General features: G+C 42.5%; 1 protein-coding gene across 2 annotated transcripts in view; it reads left to right on the top strand.

Annotated features, from left to right (window-relative positions):
* The window catches only part of pbx1a (pre-B-cell leukemia homeobox 1a), a 50,469-nt gene extending 32,250 nt beyond the window's left edge, over window positions 1-18,219 (top strand). Inside the window, exons 3-9 of one of the 2 annotated variants that reach the window (XM_005912746.3) lie at window positions 8,040-8,284; window positions 9,851-10,041; window positions 10,211-10,346; window positions 11,622-11,781; window positions 12,692-12,804; window positions 13,937-14,026; window positions 17,397-18,219. In XM_005912746.3, coding sequence (XP_005912808.1) covers window positions 8,040-8,284; window positions 9,851-10,041; window positions 10,211-10,346; window positions 11,622-11,781; window positions 12,692-12,804; window positions 13,937-14,026; window positions 17,397-17,489 — 1,028 coding nt within the window. In that variant the 3' untranslated portion in view covers window positions 17,490-18,219. The remainder of the gene's footprint in view (window positions 1-8,039; window positions 8,285-9,850; window positions 10,042-10,210; window positions 10,347-11,621; window positions 11,782-12,691; window positions 12,805-13,936; window positions 14,027-17,396) is intronic. The other variant, XM_005912747.3, reaches the window with a different exon arrangement.
* The last annotated feature ends 1,491 nt before the right edge of the window (window positions 18,220-19,710 follow it).

A 19,710-nucleotide genomic window follows, 5' to 3' on the forward strand; every position in this document is an offset into this window, starting at 1 on the left:
GATCTATTTGCAGAAGGCATATGGCTAACATCATTATCATGCCATTCAAAGCACTCAGTGACCACTTGTGCTTTATGGAGGGACGCATTGTCATCATTGGAGATATTGCTCCCAGTGGGCATGAAATGTATCATGGGATAATCTAAGTAACCACTCAGAATCTTTTTTAATAGTATAGGATAGCGCAGACTGAGCCATGTGACTGTGAATAGGCTCTGTGCATCATGTTAGTAATAAAATGTCCCGGCGGCATCTCTGTGTTTCTGTTCTCTCTATATTTTCCCCTGTAAAAAAAGAAAGTGGGTGTAGTTTTTTTCCTTCTCCTTCTTCCACAGACTGTGAGCCAGGTTTGCTTTGCGGTGACGGTTGTGTAAAAATTCATGTTCACATGTTGTCGAGTGAAGCCGAGCACAGCGAAGCAGAACCACAAGCACTACTGTCTATGAGCGGCCATATGGTGGGTGTCCTTGCATGGTAGCTTAAGGGAGCCTTTCTCCCTGAGATGAAACAATTTTGTTCAGCAATGAACCTCGTCTCTCAGCCTTTCGTGTTCATCAGACCCTGCCCCATCATCCACCTCTGAGATCTCACAGTGTATCACAGCTCCCGTCAAACTGCCTTGAGCAGGGATGGCAACCCTGGGCATCCCAGGTAGACCTAAACAATCTCGGTCACGTGGGTTCTGCCTCCCCCCGCTAGTCAAAACCCACCCCTACTCGTCTCGCCCTGCTCCGTGCCTCCAGATGTGGCTTAATTTACTGCGACTCTGCTAATTGCTGTAATTAAGGATTAATTACTGTTAATTACCGTCGCATAAACTCATCACCAGTCAAAGAGCGAGGCCTTATGAAATGTGCCATGCACAGGAACACACACCGCGGGGACTCGAGGAGGATTGTTTTAGTGGACCTCTTGTTTTGTGTCTCGTCCTGGTGCGTTGGGAGGGCTTGTAGGGCAGCAGTTAGGGCAGGACGCTAACTATCACGGACAACCTCCTCCTGGCTCCGAACACTTCACACATCACCTCCTCACCAACTGTTGCCCAGGACAGCGTCAGTGCGCTGGCATTTGATTAGAGGTTGAAAAAAAGGGGTTTGTTTAGCTACTTAAACAGCAGGGGGAAAAAAATATTGACAGCTCGCCTAAAAAATGGGGCTTCATGGATCAAATATCTCATCAGTGCTGAAACTCATTTTACTTTGCCAGTAGTTTTGAGACATTGTTTGATGCGTTGGCCCACCCTTTTATGAGGCTAGAATTTTTCTGCCAGTACTGAAGCCCAAGGATTGTTCATGGGCTTCAGTTTCATATGCCCGGCCACTCTCTTTAAAGTCCATGAATATCAGATTCAAAAAATGGGCAGACGATAAATTCAGCATGTATGGTTAAAATTCTGGCACCTGTTTATTCGTCCCTCTTCTTCTCTTCTTCTTGTCACCTGTCTTATTGTGAAAAAAATCTTATAAAACATCTAAAAATAAATAGATTTTTAAAAAAAAGCCAAACCCTGCCTGACGTTTATCCAAAAATGAATACGACCAGTCTTTGTGTACTTTGTGGTATCCTGTGGACTGTCCTCTCTCCACAGAGACATCTTTGTCTCTCTGCTTGCAGGCCGCCTGTGCAGCTCGCTGGTCCACAAGCTTGTGACTTCTCAGCTATTCAGTCGCTGTGGTTTCCTACGCAGCCTCGAGCAGTTGGAACTGCATGGGCTGAGCATGAGTTTGATTCAATCAAGGAGATATATATTTTTTAAGACACCTTAAGAGAGACAGACACCCAGGGGCTAATGTATTGCCTATTTTGAATAATGAATTATTTTAATGAAGGCTTTTAAATGGGAGTGCTCTGCGTTGGTGGCAGGGCGGTGCACTGAATGGTCTTCTCCTCTGGCGCTGGCTGCCTCATTATCAGGCCAGCCCCTCAGGCCTCAAACTGGCCTGCTTAAGCCTCAGATGATGACGATAATTACCGTTATTAGGAGTAGCTGCAGGGGGAACTTGTTCTGAAAAACACCAAGCTGAGTTCTTGCCGCCACCGCCGCTGCTGCCGCCGAATGAGAAACTGCCGGTCGCTAGTGGAGAAAGCCGGAGAAGGGGAGAGACAGAGGGGAAGAAAAAAAAAAGCAAGGGATGAGGGGAGCGGCCACCAAATCCGCCTAATGTGACGCCTGTCAGCTCGTCTCCCACCAGCTGTCACCTCCCAAATGCACTGGGGTTCATTTTTTTAATTGACACCTCGCTTTCCTATTCCATTTCTATTTTTCGCCTCTCATTCTCTCTCCATCACTCCTTGCCAGCACCATCCACATCTCCTCATCTCTGTCTGTCTCTCCAGTATTTCTCTGGTGTTTTTCCTTGTCCTTTTGTGTCCCCATCCCCCCACCCAGTGACAGATACAACACTTCAGCTCTGCCCCTTTTCTGCACATGATACTCGAGATGGCTGATAAAACATAAAGCTGTTTTTAGCGGTACTTTATGACTATGCCCTTGTGTACTGAGGCTGTACAGCTTCCCATTATCTGGTGATGGAGAGAACATTTTGGGCCTGAGAAAGTTTCCCATGAGTTCATGGATAGCCACAAATCTCGCTTTGAGCTTGAAGTGGAAAACATTTTAGGACTCCTTAAAGCGGCACCGGACAAGCACGCCCCTACTCACTGATAATAATAAATACGTACAATAATTAGCTGTATAACAAAAAAAAAGGATAATTAATTTTCCCATGGGCCAACAGTAAGTAACTGGGACCAGTAAGCTGAACTCATTTCTGCTCAGTATTAATTTTTATCTCTTTATAAGCTCACTGGTGTCCCAGTTACTCTATATGGCCCCTTGGGAAATTTAATGGCCCACCCCTGCCTTACTTAATAAAGAAAAAACACGAATACGGATAAAAATTCAACTAAAAAGAAATTTAAAAGCTAAAATGAAATGAGCTGGAAACTAATTGGCAGTAAATGGAAAATTTTAAAGCGAATAAAAAAAAAACAAATACACTGAAAAAATGCTAAACTTTCAGTTTCTTTCACTCTCCTTTTATTTTTTTGCTTTCCTCCAACAAACATGGGTGTTTTTCACTTGTCAGCCAGTTTCCATATTTGCTTCCATATTGGTTTCCATACTTGTTCCATGTCCATCATTATATCCTCTTCCTGCTTTGGTTACGCAATCGAGCCTTAATTACTTCATGACAATAAGTCAGAAAAAAAGAACCCCAACTCGTCTCTTGCCGCTGTAAACAGCTCAGTGTTGAAGAGTTTTCATGGCGCAGGCTGTGAGCTATGATTAGTAATTTCATAATGATTGTCCTTTCTTTATTAAAGCCCAGATTCAATTCAATAGAAATGACCACATATACAGTAAATTGGATTTAATGTAACATAATATTCATTCAGTGTTCTCGGTAATGATAATTGCATTGCTCAGTAGTTTACCTCAACTCTGTGGGGTCAGTTTGAAAAATGTCACAATACCGCGTTTTATGATGATTGCTTTCCCGCTACCAAGTGAAATGTGTTTGTAACTGTGAGTATTGAAAAGTGTCGAGCTTGAAAGCCGAGATCAGTGCCGTCGGACTCGTCTGTACAGATGAAACAGTGATTACCTGATCGGCGAGTTGACAGAAAATTCAATCACAGAGTATTGTGACGAATGCAGGGGTCAAAAACTGACCGGCATCGCCTGCTGCAGCTCCCTGTCGTGAGGATTCCAGTTTTTGCAGTCGATTTAGTAACCTAATATCTTTGAGCTTGGTGCTGTAATTCGCACAAAATGACAGGGCTTTGGAAATTACAGATCGATGCTGAAATACGTACTCTTTCGCGGCTAAAATTGTGAGCTCCTCACCTCGCTTTGAGAGGAATTACCCTTTGAACTGCCGCGATATTAATCAAATTTAAAATAGTTTCAGTGCATCAGAAATAAACCAAAAGCAAGCGGTTCAATGAAACAATGCACGCTGGAGAGGAGAATTATCTCTGGGCCACGTTTAAAGAGAGCTCCACATCACAGTGTGATTGCAGGTCTTAAGGAGCACTAGAAAAAGGCTGACACATGTCGCCGTCTCTGCTATTATGCAGTATTATTTTGAGCCGTTGAATTGTGGGTAATGTAGGTGCCATATTTTGACACTAAGGAAGAATGAATGGAATTTAAAATGTGTCCATTTAACTGTCCATTGTGAGTCAGACAGTGTTATAGGTGCGCGACGCTAAATCGGCGCAGTAATCTTTAAACAGCTTTCCATTATCTCATTGACAGAACTTACGGAGCCGGAGAAAGTTCCCGCATAAATCACACATCCTGCAGAAACATGGCAAAAAAGGACTTTAAGGATGAAGAATCTAAATGTTTTCACGGCTGATATTTTGTCGAGATGTCTGATTGGCGAATTCGTAACGATTGTCCTTTTCTTTATTAAAGCCCAAATCGAATTCGGGAGGAATGATCACACAGCGCATACCGTAAATTGGACGTAATGTAACGCAATATTCATTTAGTGCTCTCGCTGATGATAATAGCATTGTGTAGAAATGTAGTTCACCTCTACGTCGTGTCTGCATGAGATATGGCTCAGTGCTGCCTCTTATGAAGACTGCGTTATTGGGCTTGTATCAGATGCAGATGAGGGCAGGATGGTGAACTCCTTGAAGGAGCGGGGGGGGGGAGGATTTGTATTAGTGATACTTGTCATGTCTGCTGTAAATCACGCTGCTTTTTTCAGGTTCCTAGGTTGTTGTTGTTTTGTCTCAGAATGCTGTGTGGCAGGGATGAATGGTGGTGATGTTACATTATCATGTGGCTGTCGCTTTCACTCCTGCTGACTGGTCTGTGACAGGCCCACACACACACACACGCACGCACACACACACACGCGCGCGTTTGTGTCAGGAGCAGGCCTGATTTATTAACTGCTGAAACCCAAGATGACGTTTGCCCACACAATCAATACAGAGCACAGCCACTGCCTGGTCCTCTCTGGGGTCATGTGATGTGGACAAGAGCTAGGCAAGAGAGAGGACGCACACATACATACACACTACGGGGCTGTGGAGTGTATTGCATTACTGTATTGATGGGAAATGGATCCAGTCCAGTGTTGGCTGCTAGCTGCCAGTCAGAGGCAAGAGGGCTAAACTTTCATTGTGGCTGTCAGGGACATCACTGCTGCCTTGTTTGATTGTAAATCTTCCTAATTGTGACAGAATACTTTGACGTCATTAATTAAACATGTTTTCATTTAAAAAAGCTTGCAGGGCGCCAGGCTGGGTGCTCGGGGTAGTCCGGCAATGTGCGTAGCTGTGTATTTTTTTTTACTGTGTGCTTCCTCATTATTAAGAGTGCTTACATTTGTTCATCCAATGTGTTTGCATGTGTGTTTGTGTGTGTGTGCGTTCCTTGTACCTTGAGTCTCCCTGTATGAGTGGGTGGCTTAATCGTCATGTTTATTTACACTCCTGTTGTCTGCAAACAGCAGGCAGCGCGGCGATGGGCATGAGCCAGCTCTTAAGGAAGTAAAACGGCATAAATTAATCCTGTCAATAAGCAAAACAAAGGCTTATTCTTAGAAGTCCATTCATCATATAGGAAGTGGCTCGAGAATAGTTTGCGATGCACATTTATTTTTGCCCTTTTTTTTGGTGGTTGTGGGGTTGGTGGCCCAAATCTCGGGAAAGAATTGACACAAGAACGTGCAAACAAAGGGAAGGAGAGACGACAGGAGGAAGGATGGAGGGAGGGAGGGAAGGAGGAAGCGACAGAGAGGGGAATTGCGTCCTCTCATTGTTCAATTAAGTCTGTCGGTAATGATCAAGATGAGATGATGGCCATCTTCCTTTTATAGATACTAATCTGTGACTGTCCGTGGAATAAGAGAATCGCAGAGTGGGGCGGTCTCCGCTCCTTTGTCGCCACCAGAGAAAGTCAAAAGTGTGTGTTAAAGAGTTTTTCTTCTCTTTTTTGCTGCCATTGTTGTTGTTGTTGTGCAGCTGTTGGGAGCGGGTGACTTATTTTAATAGAGGGCACTCGCCTTTGTCAGGTGATTACGTTAATGTATAGTCCGTGGTCGCAGAGTTCACGACGAGCGCTTTGACTGGCATTGAGGTCTAATCGATTTCATTGCTATTACTGAACAGAAATAAATAAAGCTGATGGCTGTGGTTGGGGTAATTATGCCACAGCACAGTGAATTGTTTGATTTTCCTTATTAATTGTATTTATTTAATCCATTTCATGCTTTTAGTTGTGCACTCGGGGACTTGGAGGGAATGAATAAATCACTCTTAGGCTCATTAGATTCCCCCTCTGGTAGGGATGTGCCACTATTTTGTCAGAATCAAATTGGCAAGTGTTATAATTTCCCGCTGGTGTGATTCACATGAAAAATATCCACATATTCATCTACCAGCACATGTGCACATGCGCCCACACACACACTCGCGCACATGCGCCCACTCCCCCCCATCTGAACTCCTGACCTTTTCCAGCCGTCTGATAGCCATTGACATTTGCCTCCTGAGCTGCGCTTGCTCACGTGTTGGAGCTGATGGGAATGGATGATGTTATTGCTGGAGGAGAAAAAGGGAGGGAAGGGGAAAAAAAGGTGGAGGGGGTGGAGGGGATGGATGTGGTGGTCGGGGTGGTGGCGGGGGGGCAGTTGAAAAGAGGTGGACTGTGGTAGACAAGCTCCCCACGCGGCTCCTGGAATCCATCTGGACCCCCTGCTCCCCGGAAAGGTCACAGGGCGTCTCAGCCTTACATCCTCATTACAAAGGAGCCGTCGCTGTGACCTGAGACTGTTTAGCTACAATATGGCTTTCTCTGTCACACAGCCTGTCACATCCCCTCACTGCCTACAGCCATCACGGAAGGGACGTACAGTATGTAATGTAAGACCGTCCTCTTTAAGCATTTTGATTGATGTGTGGATTAAAGTGTGCATGACAAATGTCGTGGCAGCTTTGTCTTTGTCCTTGAAGACAGGGGATGGAACGGAGGGGCTGCACCTGGTCGGCTGTTTTCAGCTGCTCGCTGAAAAGCAGGACGCTCCGCTTCTTTACCGAGGGAGCCTTCTGGTGGCAGAAAGAGGCAGGGCAGTAAAAAAAACCTCGTTCTCTGTTTGAAAGTGAGGGTGAACCACTTGTGCACAGTTAAAATAGTGTTAGAAGAGCCACCGGCGGAGAGTTTTCGTGCGAGCTGAGCCTGCACTTGTACGTGTTGTGGTGTGGTATGTCATTTGTGCTTGTCCACCTCAGCAGGCCTGTCTTTGCTGTGTTTACACTTCACTCTCCACACCATGGGAGATGAGTGTCAGCCGAGAGCTGAGCGCCTGTAGGTATGAGAAGCTTCAGTTTAGCTTCAGACGCTGTCCTATCTAAACAGTGGCTGTGGCACCAGCGTCCGAGGCGTGCTGTTATTAGGCCGTGTACAGAGGGGAGAGATATGGATACAGTTTGAAGCAAATGTTAGATTTATTCCTACTGAAAGAATATGTTCTTTGTTAAGTGATGCATTTTGAACTCTTAATTATGATTAATGTTACTATATTTCTTTAATGTACTCATCATTTTTCATTTCTGTGTGTAAATATGGCACTGGGACTATTTTATTTAACTCAAACTCTGGCAGGACTCATAATTGTTTTGTTTTTCTGTTTAGACATTAACAGGATAATAAAGCCCTCAGCTAGAAACTGAACCTCAGCTAGAGACATGAAACATGAACTCTGGTAGGAGTCTGTGTCGTTTTTCTTTTTTTCTTTTTTTGCATGAAATGATAGTCAGAAATAATGAAATGATAGTTTTATGCTCTTGCTCAGCTGCCAGCCTGTGTAAGGCTGCAGGTTTTTATGGCGTGGACTTGAACTCTTTTAATGACGCCTGTATTTCAGGGTGTCTACTCAGTAAAATGGAAGAATACTTAAGACTCCTTTCTCAGGCGCTGTAAAATTTTTATACCCACAGTCATTTTGAACACCCATGCAGATCGGCCCGTATTACATCATTGCTCTCGTGACCTCTTCTTCTGTCCTCCACAGTGCTCAGTATTCGAGGTGCCCAGGAGGAGGAGCCTCCAGACCCCCAGCTGATGAGACTGGACAACATGCTGCTGGCAGAGGGCGTGGCCGGACCGGAGAAAGGCGGCGGGTCGGCAGCTGCGGCCGCCGCAGCGGCAGCCACCGGCGGCATTGGCGCCGACAACTCAGCAGAGCACTCTGACTATCGGGCCAAGCTGTCTCAGATCCGGCAAATTTACCACACGGAGCTGGAGAAGTACGAGCAGGTGGGGGAAAAGCAAGCTCATTCTTTATTACACGTTGCTTCAAAACACATTCAACACTTGCTCAGCTATCATAGATCACGGATTTAGCTCAGGTCCTCTGTGTGCACAAGTTATTTATGTTGCTGTTTTAGTATAATGCGAGTGCATACATAAGCTGTATGCAAGTGAGGCTTTTTTCCTGAAAACTGAGCCCTTTGCTCAACGAAAGACACATAAATTTAACCCCCCTTTTAAAAGGATGATCTCCCATATTGATGTGCCCATGAGCCAGTCAATGGTACGAAACTCCCTTTTTTCTTGGATTGTGTATATGGATATATGTAACAAGGAATCCTGTGTGTAAATTCATTATTTTATTAGAGAAAACCTTTTGTCAGCAAAAATGTGATTTTTCTATTCTTTGGTGTTAAGTGTTTGAAAAAAGGCAAAACGTTGCACTTTCATGTTGATGGATACAGAATCTGTATTTTGTGAGAATTGTTGGCATAAATTTCAGCAGTTCCAAAAATCAATGTGGATGGAAGATCTTGCCGTTCTGTCAGTATGACCTCACTGTTTTTGTAATGTTGAGGATCTGGCTTTTCATTTTAGCTTTCTAACGTCCCGTCCAGACCAGATCTTCTTGCCCTTTGCATGCTGGGAGAGGCTCCACGCTGCCAGCCTAAATAGGAATAAGTTGGTAAAGGACAGACGAGATATTTTCCTGAGGATGTTTAAGTAATTTTGTCAGTCTAAGAGTATAATGTTCTTGAAATCAGCACTCGTGGGACAGGCAAGCCGAGCCTTTCGGAGATGCTATCTTCAGCAGGCAAACAGCCATTATATCAGTCACACACCAGCTCTTTTCCAAAGACTGTAACATCTTGTCATTCCCGTGGAAGTCAAAGCGTTCTGGGTTTGTCATCTTCTCCGAGGAAGGCTAGTCATCGCTAACTGTCAAAGCCAATATACACCTGAGCATTTTTGTGTCACCACGCTATGTACACCTCACGTGGTATGAGTGAGTAGTGTCTAGCGTGTGTGTGTGCAAGCAGAACGGCTGCTCAGTGCATCACTTTGACTGACGTAACCCTGGTGTTGACAAGCAACAGACACCTTGACTCTGAATGCAGTCATATCCAGTGACTGATTCAGACAGAGAGAGAACGAGGTAGACGGAAAGATGGAGTGAAAAGAGAGGGAGACAGTTTAAACCTCTTGAACATGAACGGGACTGAAAGCCTGCTGTCATTTTAGATTTCTCTTCACTTGTCACATTCTCTCTGCTATTGAAGAGAAGTCTTTTTAATATTCAGAGCACTGCAAGTGTTCGCTGCCTCCGCTGTATGACTCCGCTGCCACATTTGTTTGGCTTGAAACATCGCTGCGTGTCTGCCGCTTTAATTCAGACTATTCTTATTACCTCTAACACTACTGCTGTTACACTGTCAGCACTGCTCGTGCCAAGGCTTACCAGTGAAGGTGCAGGCTCACCAGAATCCAATTTCATCCTTTTGTTCTGTCTGAAGCTGTCGAGCCTCTGCGATAGTTATTCTTTTTATGAATCCTGCCTGTCTGTGCATCCAGGCGTGCAATGAGTTCACCACCCATGTGATGAACCTGCTGAGGGAGCAGTCTCGAACACGACCCATCTCGCCCAAAGAGATCGAGCGCATGGTCAGCATCATCCACCGCAAGTTCAGCTCCATTCAGATGCAGCTGAAGCAGAGCACCTGTGAAGCTGTTATGATCCTGCGTTCACGCTTTCTTGATGCCAGGTGTGTGTCTGTGCGCCCCCAACTAAATCTTATTCATATGTACTTATATTTCTATTTGACTCTAAGCTGCTTTTTTGTTATCACTCCATTTGATTTTGTTATTACAGTTATTGATTATTGATGGTGCAAGGGAGGAGTCATTTTTCTCTTCTGTGTTTTTTCTGATCAGGCGAAAAAGGAGGAACTTCAACAAACAGGCGACAGAGATCCTAAACGAGTATTTTTACTCCCATCTCAGTAACCCCTATCCCAGCGAGGAGGCCAAAGAAGAACTGGCCAAAAAATGTGGCATCACAGTGTCACAGGTAAGATCCTAGGCAAATTGAGAAAATTAGGCTCTGTGGTAAGTGTGTTGCTCAAAAACAATTCAATTATTCTAAATCAGCAGGGCTCTGTGCTTCAGCGGTCGGGAGCCCTGTCAGCCTGGGGTTACCATTAGAAACACTCACATTAAAAACAGTTGGTTTTCTTACCAAGTTGTCAGTAGTTTCCAAAGCTACCAATACCTTTCCAGGAGCATTTGACAGTCAGTTGATGCAAAAATGATTCACAGTTTTTTCATGGAAAGACTGGATAGTTACAAAGACTTTAACTATAAAAGCTTCTTTTTTGCATGCATTTTCTTTTTGTACTGTAACATTTTTGCTTTATCATGGATCCTCGTTTTTCTTTTTGGGTTGTTTCATTGTTTTTTGTTTTGTTTTTTTACTCAGTTGGTACGCTGGCTATAATTTTCCATCACTTCTTAAATAAATACTAGTAATAAAGACGACCACCCAAAAATCTAATTTGAATAGGGCTAAAAAACTCACAGGGAATAGCAACCAAATTCAAACATGTAGAGCGTGGCACGAGCTGAATATGGAAAGTTGATCATTTACCTGCTTGAAGTGCAGAGCCACTTCTGCCTTGGGCTGTTTTGTTGGAGAGCCAGTCAGCCAGCCAGTGTAACTATGCAGCATGAATTGGTATCATTTCTATGACAGTAAATGTCAGAGAATCTGCATATAAGAGTCATTAGTGAATTTCTTGTGATTGCTTCAACTTTGGACTCAGCAGCTTTGCAGTGTCATGCATCTGCCAATTTTTTTGTTTTGTTTTGGGGTTTTTTGCACCAATACAAGATTATTTTTCTGACTTATCTTCAATAGCAGATTATTTTTCTGTAGAAATACATGAAATGGGTTCTAGGTTAGGTGGTAACAGTCATTTGTAGTTCAACTGCAGGAAAAAGTTAAATCTGGTCCATGAAGTCCTCATCAAAACAAGAAGAGTGCTATTGGAATACTGCTGTTATATTTCTGTAGTGCTGAGAAGGCCTCAGTTTTCCCCCACATAAAGTGGAGGAGGTGGCTGGAGAGAGGGAGGTCTGGGTGTCTGTATAAGCAGAAGAAAGTGGATGGAGGGCTTTCCATATTGCTCTGTTCCATGAGAATTAATTTGCAAGCAACATGAAATACCGTGCAAAGAAGAGAGGAGGTTATTGTGCTAACTGGTGTACATGGCATGACTCCGACGTTTTAGGTGTGCAGAGTATCATCTTATATTTGCATTTATTTATCTTGCTACCGTCTTGACAGGTATCAAACTGGTTCGGGAACAAGAGGATCCGATACAAGAAAAACATCAGCAAGTTCCAAGAAGAGGCCAACATGTATGCAGCGAGGACTGCAGTCAATGCAACCAGCGTGTCCGCTCACGGCAGCCAGGCCAACTCCCCATCTACTCCCAATTCAGCAGGTGAGCTTCGGGCTCTGATTAAAGGCCGCTGGGCTATAGTGAAACAAGTTCCATCAATAGAGGCGTTATCAATATTTGTTGTTCACCAGAGCAGATAGAAGCGTAAGATGGAGCGTATTGACGTTCTCATACCAAAGCCACAACTCAAGAATTCAGTCTCTGGTGATGTTTCTTATAGACTAACAGAACGCTCTCCTTAATTAACCCAGTAATACACTTTGGCTTTCTTGCCGTTCTTCTTCCATTTTTCTTCCTTTCTTCTCTGCCGTCGTTATCTTCCTCTCTCACTCATTCGCTCTCTCTTTCTCTCTCACTCTCTCTCTCTGTTATTGACCTCTTGGTCTTGTGGACGTTAATTTTTCCTGCCTCTTGTCCGGTTGACCTCATGTATGCCATTAAGCTGCTCAGAGGGCAAGCGGAGTCTTTTGTCATATAGAGACTTTGCGACTGTATTGGATTAGGACCGGGTGTTGAAATCAAGTTACGCGATGGTCTCTTTACATCTGGGGAGCTGGGGTCCATTAAAGGACGAATACGATTCTTTGGGTCTTCCTGCAGATCAATTATTACTTCCTTAATGAAACACTAGCAGCACGGACATGTAACAGTAATATGATCCATGAGGCTCGTTTTAATTGGATCTTAAACAGTTTTACGACGAGAACCTGTCGGATTGTTCTTGCTGGTTGATTCAGTGCGTCTATTGTGTGCAACTTTGTAGAAAAAGTCTTTTTCATAATGCCTGCCACGCTCTCAAACTAACCCATTCAATGCCTTTGTGCTTATGCATGATTTCATTTTAACTCCTTTTTCTGTCCCCCTCTTCTTCTCTGTTACTATCCCCTTTCTTCTGATCCTTCTCCTCCTGTCTGCGCGTCTTTCTTTTTCTTCTGCCTCTGTGTATTCTCAGGTTCTGCTGGCTCTTTTAACATGTCAAACTCCGGAGACTTGTTCATGAGTGTGCAGTCCCTCAATGGGGACTCGTACCAAGGGGGGCAGGTTGGGGCCAACATACAATCCCAGGTAGGCGCCTCTCCAAGTTTAGCATCCCATGTGGCCGTAAACTGGCACATTCCTGAGCTCGTTTGTGATGTGGTTTAACCGCTGACCAGTCTGGGAGTTTAGATGCCCACAATAACTTGACCTACATTGTGAAACGGAGGTTATACTTAGCCTGAAGCACTACATTAATGTAGAAACCATTGTCAAGCCACAGTTGAGTAGACGACTGCGGACAGTTTTGGAAACGGTGCAACACTCATCAGCACCTCTGACAAGAGTTCACATAGCCACTGGTGCACTTTGTAGCTCCCTGACCTTGCCCCAGTGGACAGTCATGACCAACGCAGTGTTACAACTCTCACCACGGATTAAGGAATCACCACCCGTAGTGAAGGCCTCATTTGGTTTCAGTGCTTTCGGCATCACTTCCTTCTCCCTCCATTCCTCCTCTTCTGTTCTGATCAGCACGCCAATCGCTTTAGGTCGTTCATGAATATGCAGAAGGGACGGCCCTTATCGTAGATAAAAAGGTCTTCGGGGTTTGCCCTTAATTATTGAACCCGAAAGGGTTTATTTTTCTGATCACGAATGAATGACCTCAATCTCAAAGATTTGCAAGTATAAAAAAGGCACAAAGTACAAATTCATATATGTTTGTCTAGTTGGTAGAGCAGTCAGATTTGTTGTGAAATCCATATGGAAAGTGTGTTTCTGGGGAAAACAAATATAAAGAAATATGAATTGGACTGTGGAATCTGGAAAGAGCATGACAAAATGTTAACAGTAGAACAAATCCTGCATCACACCATGGTTTTATTGGCAGCAGGTGATGCTGTGGCACTTCATCTGAGTGTTTGCTCGACTTTAAATAGTTTAAAGAAAAGACACAAGTCTGGACATAAGAATATACAACAAGAACAACAAATACATTGATAATTAGCTATCCTATATTTACTCCTGTGTTTTTGTCCTTTTGTGGCGTCTGTTATCGAGCTTGTAATAGAGGCCAAATCATTCTGATTCGCTGTTTGTAACCTTTTCCTGTTTATGATACCCTTTTACTATCAGACTGACCTTTCCTTGTGCATTACTGTCTTTGTTATCCAGAGCTTTTGTCTTACTGGTCCTTTTGTCTGTGTCCCCGCTGTTCCAGGTGGATACCCTTCGCCATGTTATCAGCCAGACCGGAGGATACAGTGACAGCCTCGCAGCCAGCCAGATGTACAGTCCACAGGGCATCAACGTAAGACCTGTAAACAATCTCACTCTGTCCTTCTCAGTGCTTCTTTGCTCTTTTACTTTGCAGTGATTCCCCAGCTGCACAGTGTTGGTGATATCGCCTAAATCTGAATGCACACTAAAATGCCACTTAGCAGACTTTGCCGGGGTTGGGCTGTTGTCCAGCCACTTGCCCCCAACCCCCCTCTGTCTTCTGCCCCAGTCGTGCCCTATGGTGGCAGGCAACGAGGCAGCTACCAGGCTGAGTAGCTGGACATGCTCCTAGCCTGTCGGAGGATATTAGCGTTAGCGAGGCACCTGCAGTCGACAGAAACAAGGACACAGGTGTCATCGTCGCACCAGACGCTGCTCTGTCATTGCCACTGTAGGACGACTCATATTTATTTCTCCCTCCAAGACTGGCTTGGAAAAAAAAGAAGTTCAGAGTTGCTGCTAATCCTTAAAATAACTCGTTAAGCAGCCTGTCAAAGCCTCAGCCAGTTGTCTCGGTCTCCTTGCTGGGCCGGGCAGGGCGGGACAGGCAGCACTCGAGGCAGTGTGTTAGCATGTAGATCCACAGCGACAGGCCGAGCGGGGCTGAACAGAATCAATACGACAGTCACAGGGACAGAAAGAGCGAGGCTTTGGGCTAACAGTCCAAGCACATTGGCCAGATCATTCATCCACAGGAACAGCAGCACTGACAGCCAAGCCTGCAACACCCCTCGTGCTAAAATAAGAACGAGAACGCGTCCAGCGCGCTGCAGCATGCAACAGGCTCGTTTTACATCTGTAATTTAGACTAATAACAACACACCAAATTATGAATCTCTGACCTCAGTTGCGCAGCTAATTTGGCTTCTTTCTTTTTCTTATTTATTTTGCTTTTTGTTCATAAAAAAAACGCTTTTTATATGTGGAGGTAGTAGAGGATTATAAAAAACTTTGTTCTGCTCTAAATGCTTTTTTCTTTTATCTTCATTAGTCTTTGAGGATTTTTTTAAACATCAAATATCAAATGATTTAGTAATTTAGAGAAACGTAGCGTATCATGACTGCAGTGTAATTGTCATACATAAATGAGTGGTTAAACTGCAGCTACCATAAATGGCTTCATTAATAAATTGGAACTGGATGCTCAACGACGCATTTGGTTTTTAAGTGCTTTTATTGTCAAGGCAAGCCCCACCCCACCAAAACTCAAATGAGCCACCCTGCAAAATTCAAATTGCAGTAATCGATATATTAAAAATAATTAAAACTAATTGTGCTGTTTGTTGTGAAATAGATCGCAGATCCAGCCTGAGTAGAAACACTTACTTTGAAAGCTTTAGAAAAGAATAGAAATAACTATTTCGGAAATTCTTAACAATATGAGGCTCTTTTACAGTTTTACTAACAAAAATTGCAGTGTTTTATTGAAGCTTATGAATGAAGTCGTGCATCTATTTAGCCCAAATGATATTTTTTTTATATTCTTTCTAAGATTTACTGACTGAACTCTCGTGGTTCACCTCTCCTTCTTTATCCTTGAACAGCAATTACAGCCCCTCAAATTGCTAGTGGGTGTCGACTTTCTCTGAGACTGGAAATGCATTTTTTTCCCCTCCTCATTCTTTCTTTTTTCCCTCTTCTTGCTTCTGAATAAGATGACAGACGGTCTTTACACAAAATAACAGGGTTTGGAAATAAGAGGCTGCCAAAGCACATTCCCAGCACTCACTAATAGCGTTGAAATTGCAATTAATGGTCTTTAGCCAACCTTTTATGATGATTTGAGAAGGCTTCCATTTTAAAGAGCTTTTTTTTATTGTGATAATTTATTCTTTTATCATCCATCTCAGGGGTATATTCTGAGATATATGAAAGGTCTGTGTATTCGCTGTTTTATCTTTGCTATTTATCTCACATTATGTCGACCATGTGGAGGTCCAAGTGAAAGAAGTGGCATGATAATTTATTTCTTTTTCTGAAAGCATCGTTTGACAGTTTTTAGTGCTTTCATTTAGAGGTTTTAGGAGCAACATCACTGCTTTTGAGGAAGTCTTTTATATTTGTTTTTACGTTTAGGGTTTACCTGGTATTCTTCATATATATTTAACAACAAAACCTGCTAAGAAAAACCTTCTGCTGTGAATATTTTTCGAAGGCGTTACCTATAGCGTACTCCTTTTTATTGGCAGGTGTAGTTCCACATTTATTACCTTCAATCAATACACTAAAGATGTAAATATTAAGTAGTGTGGTTTATATTACATAGATGTCATATAGAAGGCAAAGAGTGCTTTTGTTGGGCTCAATATTTGGCTCTATTTGAACATATCTGGGGGGACGGGTGAGTCTGTACAGCACACTGTAAAAAGGTTTGTGTATATTTTAAAGTAAAACTGTCATTTTCAAAGAAATCTTCACTATTCATTAGTTTTTCCAAGCAACCTTACCTCAGTAAATTACAGTAGTGACCCAGCATACTAACACATATGCACACACCTATTATAGTATCTTCCTGTAGATATTAGAGTATAATCAGTTACAGTGTAGCTGTACGGCGTATGGGTACTTTATAAAACTAGGGTGTAGTGCACCGGTAGTCCCTTGTAATGAAAGCATATGATGAAGTTTCATTTTTACAGCAAAAAGCTCTATAAATCGTCTTATTGTCTCCCTGTTTAAGAGTCCAATGGGCAGATTAATACCACTGTCCTGTGTGGTCATTTGGCTCAACATAAAGAAAATATTCCAGCCTCGCTCTGACAGGAGTCTGCAGATTAATTAACGCATTATAACGTATTAATTTACTCTGCACAAAAACCGAAGTGTAGAAGTTGTGACAAGCGTCATCCCTGGCATATTTTGATTTTAAAGAAAACAGGACATAATGTGTTAGTGAGTAGCAATATGCTAACGTGCAGATTGTTTTTATTATATCTGATCAGAACCAGCCGAGTTAAACACCTCCAGGCTCCGGCCTCATGGTTTGCATGAACCTGTGAGGTAAACTCCTCACCTAACTCTTGTTCACAACACAAACAGGAGGAGGACAGTTTTTACTAAGAATATTTTATTTTGGGGTAAAAAACATGTTTTTTTTCCTTCTATTTACTCTTTTCTTATAAATCTAGAACCACTCTTTTTATTTTATTTCATATTAACTGTAGTTTGTGTTTATTTGTTTTAATTTTAGTGATTTGGTTTGGAGAAAACTAAAGAAGAGAAGAGCTCTGTAAATGCATGATGACTCCAAAGTCAGTTAAATAACAACCCTGAACAATAACCAAGCTAATCGTGTTTGAGATTTTTGACACAATTTAGCAGCCCATCCTTAATATAAAGAATGATGATATTTCATATCACATTCATATTCACGCTAACTTTGTCTTCTTGTGTCTTTACAGACAAACGGTGGCTGGCAAGATGCTCCGACTCCTTCGTCAGTGACATCGCCCACAGAAGGACCCGGAAGCGTTCATTCAGATACTTCCAACTGAATATATCCATCTCTACACTCCATCCACGAAAAACAAACAAAAAATGTAAAAAACATGAACTGACGTTGCTATTCGCAGTATTAAAAAAAAGAAGAAGAAAAAAAGGAATTCACTGCCCCACCGTACGGCGAGGTACCACGAAATCCTAACCAGAAAAATTCAATAATATTTCCTCTGCTTATAACGATGGACTTTTGGGATACAAACAAAAAGTTTCACAATAAAAAATATTTCAAAAAATTAAACGATATTGCAATCAATGGAGATGTTTGTACAGATTTCACATTATAATCGGAGGGCTGGGGTTCCTTATTCACTCGTAATGTTTTCGCTCATTATGACGATAAGATAAAGCAAAGAAATAAAATCATTGGTTTTAACTGAAAATACTTCATTCTACCTCTCAGCCACTTAAAAAAAACAACAAAAAAAGTAGAAAAATGTCAGTGACCATTATTTGTTTTGTAAAAATGAAACTTTTGTCTTTGCGAGCAAGAGGCACATCTTCTTACTTACATTTTGTTGTCTCTCACCTATTCTATGGTACGCCATTTAGACTTAAATATTGCTCAGTTGTTTACAATGTGTGCTTGACAAAAAGTATGTTCATCTTCCCCTCGCTGTCTCCGACGAGTCAAAACCAAGTTCTGTCAGGAGATTTTTACCTCTAAGGTAACCCTGTGAAGTATGTTATCTGTAAAACAATAAATAAATACCTGTCATCAAATCAGACAAGCTTGACATTATTCATTAAGAATCATTAACCTAGACGATTTTACACAATGTTGGTTTTGGTTCTGCAGATACACGAATGACAGATTTAATAGGAAAAGTAGGAATTGTGTTTTTCTGAGTTCTTCTTTATCGCAGCAGATTCTGATCATGCCAAAACAAAACTGCTCAGTTTACTCGCCGTGTTTGGTTACTTTGTTACTAATCCCGATCCTTTCCGAGAGAAAGATGAAAAGAAATATTGCTTTCATCGCAGACAAAAGTTTGTCAAAGACGCATGTAACTCAGTTTGTTGCAATCCACTTAAACAGGGAAGTCATTATGCTAATAGAGTTTTACATGCTCGCACAGTGGATCTTTGCTCCTGAAGCTGCGGCGCAGGCCCACAGATGCTCGTAGCATGAAGCCAATGATCACCGTCACGACGGAAGGAGCAGGTGGATGAACTGCGGCTCAGCTGAGGACAGTTTTTGACGTGTTACGCATTTTTTGTTGAATTGTGTCCTTGTTAGGATGTTCATTTGCATATAAATCAGTGCATTATTCTGCTGGAAGTGCTTTAGTAACTCTAGAACTGACACCAAAACAAATATAGATGTTTAAAGTCATGCTTGCCTCCGTACCTATCAGGCTGATTCTTCTCAGTATCAAAGATTTACAAGGAAGCGTTAACGATGAAGTACTTAAAGAAGGGACGAGTCATTCTGTCAAATAATGTGTTTTCTGAGCAGTCTAACCTTGTTTATAGACACTTTTTATGTTGTGTGGCCTATTTGTTTGTATTTGTATTTTTTTATGGTATGCTTAATGTAGGCTCCTATTTTTTATTTTTTATTATTTTTTTTTTTGTTGTTTGTTTGTTTTCCTATTCTTGTGAATTAGCTCATGGGTTTTCAACATGTGTTAATGTGCACCACTGTGCTTGACTTGCTTTGTTGGAAAAGGGTTTTCAACACATTAAAATGATATGTAATGCAGAGCGATCATACATCCAGCATTTTTTATTATTGTGGCTTTACGAGACAGCAACGACTCTACGTTTTTGCTCACACGGAGGCGTCAATGGCGCGATGGTAATCACTGCTGTGATAACTGAAAGTCAGCCAAGGTTAGTGAGCCCCCACTCCCTTAATGGCTCCACATCTTCCTACCATTCATGATGGCTCTTGTCCAAACATATTCAACATATTTGGACACGTGCACTCAGATAAAAGCACACTGAACCAAATCCAAGCATTTACAGTGAACAGAGGGTTTTGTGTGTACTGAGGATGTAACACACATGTGTTTATGTAGCATTTTTAACTTCAGGTCGTACCTTAGCCATACACTCATAGAGCAATTTATTCTGTACACTTAAAGCACTTTATCTACCTCACAAGCAAGTCCAATTTAGAATCACCGGTTAACCTGACAGGTATGTGTTTGGACTGAAGGAGGAAGCTGGAGCACCTCCACACAGAGAGGTCCCAGTTGTGGATCAAACTGG

This window comes from Haplochromis burtoni, unplaced genomic scaffold (genome assembly GCF_018398535.1).
Source record: "Haplochromis burtoni strain Fernald_Lab_line unplaced genomic scaffold, NCSU_Asbu1 Contig_3, whole genome shotgun sequence".
Lineage (NCBI taxonomy): Eukaryota > Metazoa > Chordata > Actinopteri > Cichliformes > Cichlidae > Haplochromis > Haplochromis burtoni.